Source organism: Monosiga brevicollis, genomic scaffold (genome assembly GCF_000002865.3).
Source record: "Monosiga brevicollis MX1 MONBRscaffold_16 genomic scaffold, whole genome shotgun sequence".
Lineage (NCBI taxonomy): Eukaryota > Choanoflagellata > Craspedida > Salpingoecidae > Monosiga > Monosiga brevicollis.
The window spans coordinates 41,721-59,499 of record NW_001865053.1 but is presented as its reverse complement, the minus strand read 5'-3'; the positions used below and the strand labels follow the sequence as shown (position 1 = coordinate 59,499).

At 56.6% G+C, this 17,779-nt stretch overlaps 4 protein-coding genes across 4 annotated transcripts; 2 read left to right on the top strand and 2 right to left on the bottom strand.

Moving 5' to 3' along the window:
* Positions 1–7,259: 7,259 nt before the first annotated feature.
* Positions 7,260–10,279, top strand: MONBRDRAFT_26821 (uncharacterized protein; the record flags this gene model as incomplete). Its single annotated transcript, XM_001747320.1, has 8 exons — positions 7,260–7,789; positions 7,945–8,013; positions 8,123–8,156; positions 8,418–9,059; positions 9,576–9,658; positions 9,778–9,868; positions 9,977–10,033; positions 10,124–10,279. 8 exons carry the CDS (start codon positions 7,260–7,262, stop codon positions 10,277–10,279), a joined length of 1,662 nt encoding a protein of 553 aa, XP_001747372.1.
* A 122-nt stretch (positions 10,280–10,401) lies between these two features.
* Positions 10,402–14,378, bottom strand: MONBRDRAFT_33087 (uncharacterized protein). Its single transcript, XM_001747206.1, has 10 exons — positions 14,022–14,378; positions 13,134–13,790; positions 12,816–12,944; positions 12,234–12,668; positions 12,043–12,143; positions 11,693–11,882; positions 11,411–11,491; positions 11,035–11,307; positions 10,834–10,950; positions 10,402–10,683 (listed from the first exon to the last, which is right to left on the bottom strand). Exons 1-10 carry the CDS (start codon positions 14,109–14,111, stop codon positions 10,465–10,467), a joined length of 2,292 nt encoding a protein of 763 aa, XP_001747258.1. The 5' UTR covers positions 14,112–14,378; the 3' UTR covers positions 10,402–10,464.
* A 268-nt stretch (positions 14,379–14,646) lies between these two features.
* On the top strand, positions 14,647–15,406 carry MONBRDRAFT_9536 (uncharacterized protein; the record flags this gene model as incomplete). The annotated part of the gene is made up of 2 exons (XM_001747319.1): positions 14,647–15,135; positions 15,320–15,406. The coding sequence occupies 2 exons, from the start codon at positions 14,647–14,649 to the stop codon at positions 15,404–15,406; spliced, it is 576 nt and encodes a 191-aa protein (XP_001747371.1).
* A 197-nt stretch (positions 15,407–15,603) lies between these two features.
* Positions 15,604–17,742, bottom strand: MONBRDRAFT_33086 (uncharacterized protein). Its single transcript, XM_001747205.1, has 7 exons — positions 17,706–17,742; positions 17,267–17,462; positions 16,974–17,145; positions 16,536–16,861; positions 16,249–16,398; positions 15,962–16,093; positions 15,604–15,866 (listed from the first exon to the last, which is right to left on the bottom strand). Exons 2-7 carry the CDS (start codon positions 17,339–17,341, stop codon positions 15,693–15,695), a joined length of 1,029 nt encoding a protein of 342 aa, XP_001747257.1. The 5' UTR covers positions 17,342–17,462; positions 17,706–17,742; the 3' UTR covers positions 15,604–15,692.
* Between the last annotated feature and the right edge of the window lie 37 nt (positions 17,743–17,779).

The following is a 17,779-nucleotide window of genomic DNA, read 5'->3' as shown; positions in this document are numbered from 1 at the left end:
GACCTGGAGCCGGCTGTTTTATATTCCAAGCACCGACGATCCACTGCGTCGCGGCAGGGGCACTTACATCAATGGCTGCAAAGGCACCCCCACCACCAATGGAGAGCGTGCCACCAACACTGAGTAACTTGGTAGAGGTCTCGCCCTTGGCACGGTATCCAAGCTGGAGAGATGTGAGGGCAGCAAAGTCAAGTCATGAGGGACCGAGCAAACACACGGTGTCGGCGAGAGAGACATACCGTGGCCAAGGCACCGGAAACCTCACCCCAGGTGATACCAGCCTGAACCTATGTCATTTTGATGCGATTGCAGTGGGTCAAGAGGCTTTGGGCCAAGGTGCATGGCAATGGCGCCTTTTGGTCATTAACGACTCGACAGTACTTGGCATGGAGTACAGCGACATTGGGCCAACGTACACGAATGGTACCCGCGACGGGATCAATGTCCAAAATCTGATTCATGCCGCAAGACATGTCGACGACGGCGGTCTCTGATTGGGACTGGCCTTGCGCCGAATGGCCGGTGCCACGTGTGGCCATGGGGACTCGATGATCAAAAGCCCACCTGCGGACCGCGTGTTTGTGAGCGTGAAGGTAAGGAGCTTCATGACATGCGGCCAGCTGAAACCAACTTGACAACTTGTGCAACGCCTTCAGTGGTGTTGGGACAAAAGACAACCGCAGGAAGGTCATGCACCAGATATCCTGCACGGACAACCCCGAGGGATCGCGTTGGTGAGCAAAACAGGCGTTGGCTGGTGGCGGTCCTGTGCTCGGTCTCGCCCGTATCTTTGCACCCAGGTCTGTTTCATTCTTTTGGCTGGCCGTGAGGATCAAAGGAGGTCAAAATGACGATGCGCCAGCGTACCAAAGTCTTGCGCGTAGCGCGCGCGCTCCAAGCCGAGAAGAGGATTGCCGAGCGGCGGCAGGTCGGCCCAGGCCTGGGACGAAATGATCTCGGCCCAAGCACCCGCCAACAGGCAAGCCATCAGCAGGGCTAAACGCTGTTGCGATCCAGTCATCGCGTCGATCCGTTGAATCTCCTTCCTGTGCGGAGTGTCCACGAGCTCCAATGAAATGGGAAGAGGTTCACAAGGTGGCTGGTGGCCCCTTGGTGGAGGATCGTACCTTCCGATCACGCTCACGTTACTTCGCAGAAAAGAAAAATTCCTTGCGTGTGCGCGAGCGAGGAAGATCGTAGGGGAAAGAGGGCAGCAGAGGTGGAGAGTTCCGCGTTGAGAGCGCGATCTTGACCTTCAAGCTGTGTGTGGCGGTCAAAGCGTCGGCGTAGGCGCGTCTCAACGGTGTGCCAAGCATGTGAACATGCCATGCAGAGAAACGGATCAACGCGCGATTACTGCAACAAGACATATGCACATCTACACACAGAATGGCAACGCGAGATAATATGTAAGCTCGCACGAATTCTTCAAGAACCTGGCGCACAGCTTCAATAACCTCGCGTGAGCGTGGTGCTTGTAGGCTGTTATCTGCTTGCATGCATATTCGTTTCCAAAAACGAGGACACATGGAGCTGGACACACAGGATCAATTGGACAACAACGGATTGCGTTTCCATTCCAACTGTAAATAAATTGTACGACCAGAGAGGTCAGGTGCCTGGTACCCACGGTCCGTTCAATCCTAGCCAGCAGTGGTACCAGCGTACCAAATACCCCCCCTTGCAATATCCCATCTACGACCTAGCTTGGACAGAGGGCAACAAGAAAAGTTTAAGAACAAAGCTCCAACCCCCCCCACTAAGAAGCACAAAACAAAACAGAACAAAAAACGACGCCAACACGGCTGAAAAGTGCGAGGGAAAAGCGTGCGCACATCCCACGCCCACGTTGCGAGTCGAGTTAGCGAGCCCATGACTCGAGGGCAGCCATGTCATCCATGTCTCCGTCAAGGAGTTCGGTTCCGTGGGTCCATTCACGTAAAAACTCGTCACGAGCAGCTGCAGAATCATCCCTCGTGGACACGACGTGATGCAGCTGCTTGGCCATGCTTTCGTCGTCCAGCTCGTCCTATTGAATGACGAGCCGCCAGGCGGTGAGCGAGGGCAAACAGTTCAATACACAGCACGCGATCAAGACCTGCAGCAAGGGTGGGAGCACCTACCGACGCGGCTCTCGTCATGACGCTCGCAATGGTACTGGCCATGACGGCGTTGGGAAGCTGAAAGGCATGGCAGAGGTAGCGGTCCGGCTTGTTTGCTCGTTGTTGCTGCGATGCCGAGCCGGAATCAAATGTCAGTGCCAAGATGAGGTGCGCATGGTTTGCATGGTTTGCATGGTTTGCGGCGCAGCCAGCATCGTGATGCCGTGCCCACATGGCACGTACCGCTGTCAGGTACACAAACATGTTGGCTTCCGCTGTGTCTTGGCAGGGGTGATGCACCGTTGGCATGGCGTGCTCCACGATGGGTTGCTGCAAGCAAAACCGGCAGTGCTTCAATGAGGCAACCTTGAACATGCCACGAGTAAAAAAATTGGGGGAGGAGAAAAGAAAAGAAAGAAGGTGCAACGGTGGGAGCTACCTGTGTGGCGGGGTCAAGAAATTGCACCATGGTCTTTGTAATGACGAGATGGATGGGATCCTTGTCCCGTAGCAGCTTGCCCGTCTCGCGCATCTTCTGCAATGTGTCCCGGGCAGCGTCGGTGGTGCAGACCGTGCCAGCCACCTTGGAGCCCAGGTAGCGAACCCAAAACACGTAGCGGCCGGGCTTTTGTTCCACAATGCCCAAGGAGCGCTGTGGCTGAGGCTCGACGGAAGCACGGGGCTCAGCCGAACGCCTTCTCGTGTCCAAAGCGTTGGGCACAGCCGCCTTGGAGGCTGCACGCGGTGATGTGGGGCGTTCGTCCGTGTCGGAACCTCGCGCCGCTTCGTTGCCACTTGTCGGCTCTGAGTCCCGCCCTGTCTCTCGGGCGTCTTCTTCTTGAACCAACTGGACATCTTCGGGTTCCCCTGCGCTCTCGAGCTCGGGTTCGGGTTCGCCAAAGAGTTCGTGCCGTAAAAAGGCCAGGCTTTTTAGAATGCGGGATCGATGACCTGTTGCAAAGCCAAACCAATCATGAGCATCAAGTGTCGACGAGATCAACAGGAAGCAATCGTCAACTTCAACAACGCACCCGCTCGTGAGATGGTCATCCGTTCCAGATCTGCATCTGTGAGCTGACACAGCGTTTGCATGTCCTCGATCTCTAAGAGGATTGAGTCAGGGCAAAGTGGTGATTAGAAAATGCTGTTTTCAAGAGCGGAGCCCAGCCAGCGCTTCGCGAGGGATAGGCGGTATCACTCATAAAAAAAGGCAGCCGACCACACCACCACCTAAAACCACGACAACGAACAAACACAAACCGACAAAAGACAAAGCAACAGATTCGCCACAAACCTGCTTCTTGAAAGATGGGCAAATAAAACGCGAGGTGCATCTGGTTGAGCCAATCGTGAAAGGAGCTGGGCATGGCAAACTCGGAGCGGTCGGAAAGTTTGGCAATATGATTGACCAGGTGACGCTGCACCGTAGGTGAAGCCACGCCGGCGGCCAAAAAGTCCTCTGCATCCATCATGTGCAAAAAGTCGAGTGCGTCATAGCCAGCATCAACCAGGCGCCGACTGAATTGGCGCAGCTTGATTGCGGTCAACCACTCTGCCACCGCAGCACCACGTGCTATCAAAACACCCATTGAGGTTGAAGAAGAGAGCACCAACATTGAGTTTGACGCAAACACAGCGTGGTCACCAACCAGCAGGGGCGTGGCGCGCTCACACCAACCAACCTCGGTGATCAGGGTCGTCGTTCGGGTCGACCACCACTGGCTGAGAAGTCTCCTCTGACTCTGCGCCCGCCTCCTCTTCGTCTTCAGCAGCCAAAAATAGATTGGCAGCCGCGGCCGAGAGATCCAAGGTATCGTCATCCTCGCTCAAGCGTGGTGCCCCTCCACGTTGGGTTTGGGGCTTGCCACCATTTTGTTGGCCCGCAATTCCGTGGTTGCTGCGACCTTGGCCAGACTTATCCCGTGGCGTATGCTCGCCGTGGCCGTGGTTCTGGGCGGTGTTGTCGTCTTCATCGTCGATAAACGGGTTGAACAGCGACTCGTTGGATCTGCAAAAGCCGGCGATCAGATTACAAAACAAAACGGGGCAAGTCAATTTGGCTTGAACTCAAATATGCGACGAATTGCGCAGGCGATGCACCGGCGTACTTTGCAATATGGTCTGGCATTTGCACAAGCTTTGGAGCTTCACGGAGAATCTCCACGTAGGTGTTGGGAAAGACACCAATCCTTGTGCCAATCTTCCCGCGCCACCAGCCCGAGGCCGGTGATTCCAGGACTAGAATCACCTCGCCCTTTTGAAACGCCTAATCAACGTGGGCGACACGACACAGGGGCGGGTCAGGTGGCAATGAGAGCTGTTGTGGTTGTGGGGTGAGGGCTCTGGTGGTGCACACGCCTGACCAGAGATTCTTTGTCGTAAACACCCGGGACGTAGTCGTCGATGGCACGCGCTTTGATGACATCTGGGGACTCGACCAACTTGACGTGGCCGGACAACAGCGCCTCAATGTGCTGCGCCTTGGCCTTGGGGATGTTCTTGAGCACGTCCGTTGCCGTCTGTGTTGACATCAGTGTGAGTTCGATGCCGTTGAGTCGAGTGGTGAAGGGCAACACAGGGCCATGTCCGGTGATACAATTCTGATCACACCTGTTGCAGGCTGTTGCGCAGCGACACGTCGATGCCGTGGTCAAGCAGAACTTTGACGACGGAGGTCTTGCAGTAGAGGGCCGCCTGAGAAGAGCCGGGGTTGGGGGGTCGGGCGTGGGCATGAGCAGGTGTGTCGTTGGACACGACAACGCGGTGGCCCAACTAACTGACCTCGTGCAGGGCGGTGCCAGCGTCTGTGCGAACGTTGACGTCCATACCTATTCACGAGCGGGGTAGGCTGAGTAAGAAAGGGCGGTTGCAGAGGGCACAAACGTTTGGGGCAGAGCGGGTGCGTGCGTGGCGGGACAGACGAACCGGAGCGAAGGAGGAGTTCAACGACATCGGCATGGCCGTTGCGGGCTGCGCGATGCAGGGCGGTTTGCTGGTCGGTTGTGAGTTCGTACAGGGACGGGGAGTTTTCGAGCAGCAGGGCTGCGGCTTCGACCCGGCCATATTGGGCGGCCAAATCAAGCGGAGTTTCGAGCTTGGCGTTGCGGGCGGACGGGTCGCCACCGTACTGCAAGGAGAGATGGGACGGAGGATGCAGGGTGCATTGTTATGACAAGAGCAATGAATCAGTTGTGGCCGCGTGTGTGAGTCGGAATATTCGACAAGACATCAAGCGCGACCATGGCGAGGAACGCACACGCAAGAGGACCGCCACAGTGTCGACGTGGTTGTGCTGAGCAGCCATGTGCAGCGGGGTATCCTTGGTCAAGGTCTACCGGATTGAGGGGCGGCCGTATTGTTGTTGAGTGGGTGTCAGGTGGTCGCGGTCGGTTGGAATTCAATGGAAACATGCGTTGACAAGAACATGATGCAGCAAACAAACAAACAAATCAAACAAATGAAGCGGCGATCGGAGGGCCGAGGGTCGACGGAGGCCAGTACGGGGGCACGTACGACAACGTTGGCACCGATGCGAGTTGTCTCAGACGCGCCCGTCAGGAGTAGTTGCGCAATGCGGCTATGACCAGCCCATGCAGCGAGATGCAAAGGACCGAGGCCTTGGGCATCGCGAGCTTGGACGGAGGCGCCATGATTGAGTAGAATTTGACAAATTTCGTAGTGCCCCATCAGACAAGCACGGTGTAGGGCAGAAAAGCCTTGCTCATCAACAGCGTTGAGATGTGCATTCCGGCGGAGCCTGGAACGAGGGAGAAAGGAAGAGCGGGAGCCCAGTGGATCGAGTGAGGGCGCCAAAGGTACGAGTGGCATACATGAGACGAGGTGTCTTCTTCTTCACATGCCAGTGCGCACAGATTGGACGTACCCAGAGAGGATGGAGGGTTTTGAGTTGTCGAGCAATTGCTGAACAGCCGCGAGGTCGCCCTCCTGGCTCGCCAGGATGAGCTCCTTCTCTTTGCCCATGACCGTACCGTGTCTTGCCCGTGCGTGCGCACGCGGTCACCGGGATTGGCAGTGGCAGAAGGCTAACGTGCGCGTGCAGAGGCGAAACGCCAAGGTCGAGCAGGTTCACCCGCTTCTCAACGCAGCACTTGCAATCACGTCCAGCAGTTGGATAGTGGCTCCAAGAGTCGGACGGGATCTCTGTCTGCCGTGTTGGCGTCCTCGCTGGATCGAGCAGGTTCACACACTGACCAAGGTCGTGCTGGAAAAGAAGCAAAACAGACGACACTGCAGAAGAGAATACACGCCAGCAAAAAAGAAGCAGCAGACCGTAGACTATCTATCACCACTATGCCCAGAACCAGGACCGGGTCAGGCGGAGAGCCGAGGATCTTGAGCCAGCCAGCCAGTCACAGCCAGGGGGGGGGTGTTTGGGTGATCCAAGTCGGAGTACGCCAGAAATCAGAGAGAGCAGAGAGCAGAGAGAAGAGAGCAGAGCAGGGAGACAGAGGTTTGTGAGAGAGAGAAAGAGAGAGAGAGAACTTAGAGAGAGAGATTCAGAGGGGGAGAGAGAGATTTAGACAGAGGGATAGAGATTTAGAGAGATTTAGAGATTTTGAGAGAGAGGCCATGAAAACAAAACAACAAACAACAAAAGAAGAGAAGAAGATGTACAAAACAGTAGTTACGCACCTCTTGAAAAATAAAAGGCGAACGCAGTGAAAAACGATCTTTCATTCCACCGTTTCAAACCGTTTTTCGTGTCTTACGCGCATCGTTCGTGCAGTGCGCGCCATTTTTTTTTTTTTTTTTTTTTTGCTCTGCTTCTTCTTCTGAGCGAACAGGACCTGTGACTTTTATGTTATATGGACAAGGGTTGAGCGGGAAGGAGGGGAGTGGTGAATGGCAGTCGTGTGACAGCGGGGCTCAATGGGGAGGAGGCATCCTTTTTTTGCTTTTTTTTTTCACGACCGGTGTTTACAGGCTCTTTGCTCTGTGAAAGCTTGTTCCTGGGTGTGATAAGGAGCAGACTCGGATCGGGATTGCGGCTCGCAGCCGTTTGTGCAATATTAAAGAGCTGGACTTTTACTTACTCCAGTGCCCGCGCAACAACAGTCAAGCGCGTTTTCCTTCTGAATCGGGTGGCCGTGTTCTTGCGCACAGGCGCCCGCTCACGCGCGCATACGAACACCGAACATGGCCCAGCTGCAGGTCAAGACCAAGGCGCGGGTGAGCGCCAGCGTGTTTGATTTTGATCCAGCCCACGAACATGAGGCGCTACCCTCCAACGCAGAGGGCCAATCCGTTTCCCACGGCATGGTGGACTCGGCGACCAACCGTCGTCGCAGCCATCCGCTGCATGGCGACTCAGCTGGTCCTCAAGCAGCAAACTCGCAGCACGGGTCCGAGCCGGAGGATGACGACGACAACGTTGATCCCATGCGCCAACAGCTATGGCTACCACATCCGGTACCACGGAGCGACGGAGAGGACGCAGCCGACGAGGAAGTGCAACCCACCAAGACCACCCACGCTGGCCGCACCAATCCCGACCGCGTTCACCGCTTGCTTGCCAACGGTAAACACGGCCTTGACACCCATCCTGGGTGGTCTGCCGCCCCACCATCGCGCCGTGTACCCCGTACCACGCCCGACGCACCGACCACTGCTGCCCGCCAAGCCCTCCGAGCCCGCGCTGCTCAACGCTCTGTTACGCGCAGCAGCAGGTCTGTCCGATTTTCTTGACGGCCATCGTCGTGTGCTTCGGGATTGTCCAGCTTGCCGTCGCGTTGTATGTTGATGACCGCCACTCACCTCCCGCCTCGTTCCTGCTCGGTGCCTGCTCGCTGTTCACCCCGTGCGCCAACACATACCATATTAGAGCGGCATCCGAATGGGTCACCCCGCCTTCAGCCAAACGGCCTGCGCAGCGTCCCTGGCTGGATGACGGGTGCGTCAGCGTTGTTGCCCAAAGACTTTTGTGATTGTGTGCAAAGCGGTCTCCCTCATGCTTGTCATCATCATCTTCTTCCCTCGCATCTTGCAACTCCGACGTGTAGTGGTCGTGCTGAACGCCCTGAACGCCGTCGAAAGGTAAACACCGTCTTCGTGCAATGCTTTGTCCTATAGTAAACTTCTTCCTCAAACTTTCTCTCTGTCTACCTGTCTCTCTGTCGCTCTCTCTGTCTCTTTGTCTCTCGCTCACTCACTCACTCACTCACTCACATATTCTCTCTCTTTCGTTCACACGCACACTAGACGGTTGCTCCCCCTGTGCAGCTCGATCTATTAGACCTGGGCCCTGACGAGTTTTTTGCCCCCACCCCGACGGCTTCTTCTTCTACAAATATGCAGGGCGGTGCTTCCACCACAAGCCCTCGAGCCAATGCCGCTGCCATCGCCGATACATCTACGGAAACCCCGGCATCACCAGACCTCGTACCCGACGACCCATCACCCCCAGGCTCTCGGCGAGCCGCTCCCGTTCCCGCCCAACCTTGCTTCCTTCGCGCCCGCCATGATCAGCGTTGGGTGTACCTATTCACTAGCGCCACCGCACCTCTATGTGCCTTTCGCCGCGTCGGCGCTGGCCGATACTTGGCCGATCCATCGGGGAACCTTGCGGCGCTACCATCCAACGCCGTTGCCGTGACGGCATCGCTGGCCCCTGACGGCCATGTTGTGGTGCCGGCCAACCAACCGAGCCTGAACCTGTCTCCCACCTTCACACCCGTGTCCGAGTGCATGACAATTGAGGAGGACGATGTCGACGATGAAGACGAGGCCAAGGCTGAGGCCGCCCTTGATGACGTGGTCAATCCCTGCCTCGCCTCATCACATGAGCCCGATCTGGTCATGCTCGAGGATGGGCAGGGCAAGAGCTCAACACTGCCCCTCCCCACAAAAGGGCATGGTGGCACCCGCAGCGCCGTTCGTTCCACTTTAGTTTATGCCGCTTCGTTTGTGTACAATCCCAAACACGTCACGGACATTCCGGTATGTGCTTCCCACCTGTCTCGACCCAATCCGTCGGCACATCGCGTTGATGCCATGTGTTTGCTGTCTCTTTTTTTTCTAGCTGCGTGAAGCCCACGACATTTTGCTCCAGTACTGCATGGCTGGCGCGTGTAATCCAGAGTTTTTTGATCTTGTGCACCAGCCCACCGAGTCGTCTGCAGGTCTAGCTGCCGTGCCTGTCTCACCACCTCCCGCCGCTCATTTCCCCTCCATGGTGGCCATCAGCTCACAAGTACTGCGCTCCTCCTTATTTCCAATCACAAAGAATTGCGACGGTGGCTCGAACCTCGTGCACGCTTGCTGAACTGCTTGGATGAAGCTGCACACGGCCTCGACACGCTCCGTAGTTCACGTCAACTGCGTCGTGCGTTGGACAACTTCCCGCGTCTGGAACACATCCAGGTTGGCGCGCATCTCTTCGTCATTTTCCACTCGGGTGAGCACGGATCATGTAGCCCCTCATCTTGTTGTCATGGTTCTCCAAACGTGGCTCAGGGAGGACGAACACACTGTGAAATGTGCGGGCGTTCATGCGGTGGCGCGCAATCCATCCGACTCTACGGCGCTCCTTACAACCGGTGCGGAGCTGCTGGCACGCTTGGCGTTGGATTGCGCTCATTCTTTGCGGTGCTCGTTGCTGCACGGCTCGCGCTGATCCCTTAATTTGATTTGGCTTGTTCTCGTGCCTGTTGTCTAGCCGCACGCTTCAGTCTCGACCCGAGATGGCCGTGGAGCGTGACGCTGGTCTCTGCTTTGATCTCGGCTCCTCCTGCTATGAACGCGTCAAGGTGCGCACGACGAGCGCACAACCAGCGGGTCCACCATCTTGCGCGCTTGTGCCATTCTATTTTTCTGATGGACGCACCGTCGCGGGGGACGTTTTGTTGTTTGCTTAGCTGCTACACCGCCTCTTACATTACGAGCACCGTTGCTACAAGACTGCTTTGCGCAAGGTCAGTTGCTTGGCATCGTGGCCCACAGCCCGTCCCAGGCGCCGCACATTGATTCACGACAAGGCCATGGCCGTGCGGTCTTGCCCATAGAAACGCGAGCTGGAGGAGACACTGCCAGAAGAGGAGCCGGACGACCCCGTGGCCTTGGTGCTGCACGCACTCAATGACGATGACTGGATGGGCGATGCTTGGCTTAAATTCCAGAGCCTGCTGAGTCAGGCGCGCGAACGCTCGCTGCGTCGCTAGCTCCGCCACATGGGCAAGCCAACGGCATTGCTGAGCGGGCCAGGCTCCCTAGCTTGTTGATTCTAAAACCTTTTTTGTCTTTGAGAGAAATTTATCATCTGATTTCCGACATTGATATTTTTCTCGCTTCAGAGTGAATTGCAACAGGCTCGTGCTCAACAAACAGCGGAAATGCCAGCAGAGGTTTAAGCGGTGAGCGCGTCGGTGAGCGCTTTGTACCGCAGTTGCAAGGCTGTTTGCTTTGCTTCCTGGGCACTCACGCGGGCCTTGAGCTCGCCCAGGCGCTCCGGGATGGCAGCCAACTCGGCCAAACGCAGGACCTCAAACCCCTTGAGCTGGGCTTGACACTCGGCCATTTCCATCACCATTTCTTCAATGCTTTGACGCAAGCCTTGGGCACGTTTCTATCATCAAGGTGAGGGCGGCAGATGAGTTTCTGCCTTTCTTACTGCACCACAAAGGAAAGATGTGGTGCGTGGCAAAGGACAAAAGCCGAACGGCACAAGCGCTCAAACGGGATGTCCTGGAACCCTTGGATGAAGCCAATGACCAACCTGATAACCACCAAGGGCAATGTTCAGACGCTTCTCCAGTTTGGCAGCCTTCTTGTTGTCCTTGGCCATGTGCTCGCGGAGCTGGCGGTGCTCCACCTCCAGACCCTCAATCTTCTCCTGCGCACACGCCCATGAACAATCGGGGTATGAGCAAACCCGCCTGCCTCGGTTGGATACCAAAGCCATGCTTGGCAAATGTACCTTTTGGCTGACTGTCTCGACGCGGGCAAACTTTTGCTGGGAGGGGACATGGACAATGGCGTCGAGCTGGGCAGCGCGCGCCGCCACAAAGCGCTGGTGCCGTGCCACCAGATCTGTGTCACCAGCCTCAGCAGCCAACGCTTCCATTTCCGCCTGCAACACTGCCTCAGCGTCAGCCTTGGCGCTGGCTTGGAGCAGGGGTAACCGCCTGATCTCGCCCTTGTCGCTGCGCAGCAGCTGCAACATCTCCTCCTTGACAATCTCATCCGCAATCTACGGTTTAATTTCAGCCGAGTGAGCGCGGGGCACTGTCACGTGTGTGCACATGTTACCATCGCGCACGTCATGGGGTACCAGCATGGGCTACCAATCATACCAAAAGTGGGTCGGTCAGATCAGCGTTGCGCAGGATTTTGTCATTGACTGTTTTGGGCAATGACAACTTGCGCTGATACGCCTGTACTTGCGATGCACGGTGGTACACGGGAAGGAGGCAAGGGCTTGAATGAGATGCGAGGCAAGCCAGCAGCGACAACAACAGGTGGAGAAGGCCCCTTGGCAAATAAAAGCGATCAAGGCAAAACAGCCAGGACGTAAACGACAAGCGCGAGCGCGAAAGTACCAAACAAAAAACAAAAACAAGAAACAAAAACCGTACCTGTGTCTGCAGTTTAAAGTTGGCAGCCTCGTTTTGACGCGCACGCTCGGCACGACGAGCATCGTTGGCCGCAGCGTCCTCCTCGCGAACCGCAGTCGCGTCTTGTTCCTCCTCCTCAACATCTGGAACCATAATGTCGTAGTCCTTGCGAGGCGCAGGCAGCGAGGCCAGACCGTCGCGGAGCGAGCTCCTAGACAACCGCGATTCAAGTCAAACGAGAAGATACCAACAAGGCGACATCAGCAAAGGCATGATCGAAAACAGTAAGGCCAATTAAAGCTTTCAATAAGGAAGTTTCAATCATGGCTTGCCCCCAATATGCACGCTCGCTGGGAGGCGTTTTGACATACCGCAAGTCTTTGTTGCGCTCGAGCTCCTGGCGGTTTCGTGGCGTAATCAGGGAGCTATCGCTTGACTTGTTGATGCCCAGCTTGTCACGCAAGGGCGTGTTCTGTTGATAGCACCATCCATATGAGATCCATCGTGCAAGCGAGGCATGACTTCGAAACAATGACGTCTTGAACATGAATGCGGGACATACCGCCGCGTCGGGGATAGCTCCCGAGGTGTTGCGGCCAGGGGTGACGGCCACGTTGGAGCCGCGGTACGGGGTAGTCAACACACGGTTCGGCGTTGCCACCTCCTTGCGCTTTGGCGTCATGCCGTCAAAGTACCCCCCGTTATCGTGCAGAGGTGTATTGGCGCCACCCTCCAGAACGGAAGACGTCTGGTTGAGCGCAATGATGTTTTGGGCCTCAGTCAGGAGTGAGTCCTTCTCCTGTGGAGCGCGCGGGGTTCGAGCGGCGTGGAAACTGGGAGTTTCAGCGTAGTTTTGCAGCAAGGAGTTTGAGGCGCCCTTGCCATCAACTTCAGCAGCGGCCTCGGCACCAGACTTGGAGAGCTTGACGAGATCCTCCAGATCGCGGTCTGAGACTTGAGGCGCTGGCAGCAACAACTTTGAGCGCTTGTTTGTGGGCTAAACAGACGGCAGCAACGATCACGCAAAAAAAAACAAGCCAAGTACAAGAAAGAGCGTGAGAAAAAATGTAGAGACAGGGTCGGAGGATCGATGCTTCCAGTGCGTGCAGCACCATGCAGGGAGGGAATGGAATGACGGGCAAACCTCATCGCCAGAGACGCGGTGAATCTTGCGCAAAGCAGCCGCCATGTCCTTTTTCTTGAGTTCTTCCAGTTTCTTCTGTTCTTCTCGTCGCTCCTGTTCCTCACGCACCTTGCGAGGCACACCTTCAACCTGGCGACAAGAGTCAAGGCGTGGGGGTGGGGGGTCAGAACGGGACCAACCGCTTGTTCAAGATCAAACAGAGCCGAAAACGATTTAAAAAACAAAAAAAAACAAAAAAAAAAAAAAAAACAAAAAACAAAAAAAAACAAAGGTAAAACAAAACAAAGAAAAAAATAGAAGCAAGGTCGGTCCACGTACATCTGAGCGCATGCCTTGCTTGACACGGGGGCGCACGGGATCATCGGCCCCAGCGTCGTAAAAGCCTGGTGCTGGGGTGCGTTGAAAGGGGATTTCCGCGTTGTAGTCCACGTTGCGACCACGGCGCTTGCGCTCGCGCACGTTGATCCCAGCGGCACGAAGTTCGCGCTGCTTTTGCAGGCGGGCAAGGCGCTTGGCCTCTTCCAATTGGCGTTCGCGAGCTTTACGCTTGGCCTTCTTACCCTGCGTGTTAGCCAGACGGGCACGGGCCTCGGACAGCATCTCCTTCTCGTCCTCATCCATATCCACGGGGTCGGGGCGAGCCGGGCGAGTATGAGGGTTGGGGTCAATCTCTCCCGGTCGGAGGCGGCGCGCATCGTGGTGGTCAGCCGCGTCCGCTTCGCCGGCAGCCCCACCGGCATTCTGGGCCTGGTCCAGCAACTTTTCGTAGCGTTCAAGGCACTGGATCGGAGTACGGCCAATCATGGGAGCAATAGTACGCCATTGACTCGACATGGTCTTGGCCAAGTGCAACAGCTTTTCCTCCTCCTCACGGCTCCACTCTGTTTTCTTGATGGACGGGTCCAGCCACTCATACCAGCGGTACTTGCATTGCTTTGCAGATTTGCGATGCAACAGCGATGCGACTCGGTCCCACTAAAAGAGGACAACCAGAAACAGGCCCAGTCAGCGCGCTCTACTGCGGTACAGCAATGCCGTTTCATGTCTCACTCCAGACGTGTGTCTGAGAGGGAGCGCGCGCGCGCGCGCGCGTGTGGCGTTGTGTTGTGTCAAAGCAGGGGTGCTCGGCAAGGGACAGTGGGCTCGCGCCATGCTGTCCGGTCGCTGGCACGAAAGAGGCATTGCCACCAAGCGAGAGGAGCATACCTGATTGGGACCGTACTTCATGACCGCGGCCTTGAGAACCTCATCTTCGACGTTGGTCCAAACGCCACCCTTGATAAAAACGGGCGGCATCTTGAACGGGACCTGGTCTCGCCGAACTGCTCACCGGTCAAAAAAAAAAAAAAAAACGCCGACAAGGGCTTTAATCAAGACAACAGTGCCCCTCTTCAAAATCAAGGAGAAGAATAAACAGCACACTGCAATCTGCACCACTGTTGTGGGCAGTCCTCAAATGCAGCAGCCCGTCAACCGCCGTCAGCGATGCACGGCGCCCCCGGACAACAGGAGACCCCGGCTGCCCAAAAGTCCGACCGTTCCCTCCTTTCGTCTTCCTGTGCCAGAAGACGAAAAAGACAGAAAAGACAAAAAAGACGGATAAAATTAACGTTTCGCTTCGTCGTGTGTGTGTGTGTGTGTTATGCGTGTAGGGTAAAGGTGTGACGAGCGTTACACTTTTAGCTATTTACTGCTTGAGCAGGCGGGAATCTGTATCAGTCTGAAGCGCATTTTTATCACTAAAATTGATTCGCAAAAGAAAAAAAGGGTGATAAAATCGAGGCGCGGGTCGGTGGAACAAGATCTTGTTTTTCTTCGCGGCACAGGAGAGATGCCGTGTGTGTGTGTGTGGGCTGGCGAGCTGTTGCCGCTCGGTCTTGCGGCAGGGGTCGAGCCGGGGGCGGCCGACTGGGTCAATAATGTTGGGGCTGGAGCGGCGGCGTGTGCTGCAGTAGCGACTGGAACGGAACTGCTGGTGGTGGCCGAGGGCCCCGAGTTGCGGGCCTGCGACCCGCGTAAACCGGCAGCGGCCGCGACGCTGTGGAGCCAGCGCGTGTCCGAGGATGTCGATTGCGACACCAACGAGCTCGCCGTCCTCGATTCGTTTGTTGTTGCAGTGACGGACGATGGCCTTCTTCTTGTTCTTGATCAGACCACGGGTCGCGTTCTCACGCGCACAGCCGCCCACGACAACATTGCGGCGTGCCTGACCACGACCGCTGCCTCACGCGGTGTCCTGACCGGCGGTTTGGACGGGCATGTCAAGTTGTGGGCCCTCACACCCGATGGTCGTCCCGTGTTACGGGACGAGACAAACATGGTGACTCTCCTCGCTCAGGCTGGTGCCGGCGGCCAAATGATCAACCCACCCTTGGCTTATGCGCTGACCCTCGCTCAGCTGCAGCCTTCCCCTGCAACGCCTGCGTCCACGACTCCGGCCCCCCTGGACGTTGCGGCCGTGGCGACGGGCGCGGGAGCTGTGGTCTTTTTAAACATCTCTACAGACAAGCTGGCTCCCATCGGCGTGCTGGAGGAGGCCCATGCCAGCGCTGTGTCGCAGGCCCGATGGCTGCGCCCGGGCCAGCTCGTGACCACGGGCAACGACGGCACGACCGCGCTGTGGGCGGTCCGGGTGCACCTGGATGCCGTGCCCACCAAAGCAAAAAACAAAGGCAAGGGCGGCAAGGGCCATGGCAAAAACAAAAGCCAGGCTCGCCGAGCTGCCGCCCAGGTCGCCGCCCGGGTGGAGTGCCGGTGTCTAGGCCGATTACGCTCATCACAAAAGTTTGATCAGCTCTTGATTCACAACAACGAAATCATCCTGCTGTATTCAGCGGGTCGTATGCACAAGCTCACGGCCCAAGACTATTTGACACTTCAATCACTGCCCTCGGCGGCAGGGGCGGCTGCCTGAGTTGCGGCGCTACTGGTTCCCGTCGCGGCACCCGTCTGAATTGACTGCGTGCACTCGTTGAGCGCCGACTTGTTGCCCGACTGCAGCAGCATGTATGCATGCAGCAGGCCGTTGAGCTGTTGCTTGATCTTGCTGGCCTGTGAGCGGGGATGAAAGTCACAAGAAGTGGCGAGATGAGCTGGTGTGCCGCACGACCGGGTTGAAGCAGTGGCGCGACAAGCCCTGACTGTACCTTGTCAATGTCAAACGCGTCCAGAGCATCAACCGTCTGCTTGCGGCTCTCCTGGAAGCGCTTGTACGCGTCAAGAAACTTGGCCTCTGCCGTCTCCACGGTACGCCCGGCCTCCTTCTTGTGCTCGTAATCCTACGAGACATGGGTGGCAAGGCTGGGTGAGCTCGGGGTAGGGACGCTCATGTGTTGGTCAAAACTGCGGCTGCGCCGCGTCTTTGTGCATGATGCACCACGAAAATTGACTTGGAAAACTGTTTGGATGTGTGCCAACAAATTTTATTGCTTACCACACGGTAGCCGTCGTATTCAAGACGAATGTTCTCGTAGATGCGCACTTGCTTGATGACGGCATACAGCTCGGTGGTGACTTGATCGACCTGGGACTGGAAGTATGTGAGAGCATTGTTCAAGCCCAGCAGGTTTGCACTATATACGCTCTGCAAAATTCATTGGTAGCGCGAGACAAGAAATCAGTGTCAGCTAGGGCGCGGGGGCTGGGGCAAGACCGCGAAAGAGGGGCCATCTGCGAGCCAGATGTGATAAGACACTGTTCGCGGGCGGGCGAGTGACCAACCATAAAGTTGGCATGGGCGCCAAACTGGACGCGGAGGTCTGGGCTCTCAAATTCTGCCAGCTTGCCAAAGCAAGCAGCAAGGCCTTCGTGGCTGTTGGCGGCAGACTGCAGCTGGCGGCTGAGAGCTTTGCAGGTTTCCGTGATGGTGCGATATTGGGACTGAAGGAGGTGAAGCTTCTCGAAACGCGGTTGCAGGTCCAAATCAACGGTTTTGGTGCTGACGCCTCGCAGCTCGTTGACTTTTTGCTTCATCATGGTCATCTTTTGGCGAGAGACGGTGCCAAATTGAGCCAAGCCGGGCTTGGCCTTTTCCTGCCACCAGTTGCCTATGTCATTCGAAGAGCAAGGTTGACAGGAACGAGCCGCCGATGCGAGATGAGGGGCCATGAATATGCGCAATAAGGAGGCGAAATGAAAGCACGCCAAACGCTGGCTTACTGATGCGTTGACCGGCGGTCACGTTTGTCTCCGCACCAGCTTCCCCGCTTGCGGCCTCTCCATCTTGGCCCTTGGTGGCAGTTGCTGCACCATTGTCGGTGCCACGTTCGTAATCACGGCCTACGACGCCCGACGTCCGCGCGGCCGGGGCCGGCGCTGTCGTGGGTTCATCCTAAGACACGGACAGATAGAGGCGGTGGGCAGAAAGAGATAATCAGAACGTGTGTGTACGTGTACGCGTGGTGTTGCGATAGGGCAGGTCACCGTGCGGTTGCAAGAAAGCCTGTTCGCACCGAGAGATCAATCTCCTCCTCTTCCTGCTCGGGCTGGCTCGCAGCAGCGGGCTTCTGGTCCTCCTGATCAGACATGGTGGTGGTCTGTGCAACTGGTGGAACTGGTCGGGGTGGCGACGAGGACGAGCACTCGAATACGGGATGAATGAAATGGAAAGAGGAGCGACTCCTCGGGTCCAAGAAAGCAGTTCAGTGCCTGCAGCGCGCCGTTGGAGGGAACACAAGCATTTGGAGGGAAGCGTCAGTGTCAGTGACAACAGCAGTCGCCGTTTGATTCAATCGCCAAGCGTCTCTGGCTCAGCGCACGGTTTGCCATGTCCACGGCAATGTGTCGCAAAAATACATATCAAAAAAAAGAAGAAGGCGCTGCCAGGAGGAACACCAAGCGCATGGCCGAGATCTGGCGCTGCCGTTGATCACAAGCGCGCGCACGACTCACCAACGCCGAAGAGTGCAACAGTAAAAAGCAACAGTTGTGCTTTGGTTAAGACGACACTCAAATGGAACAGGTCT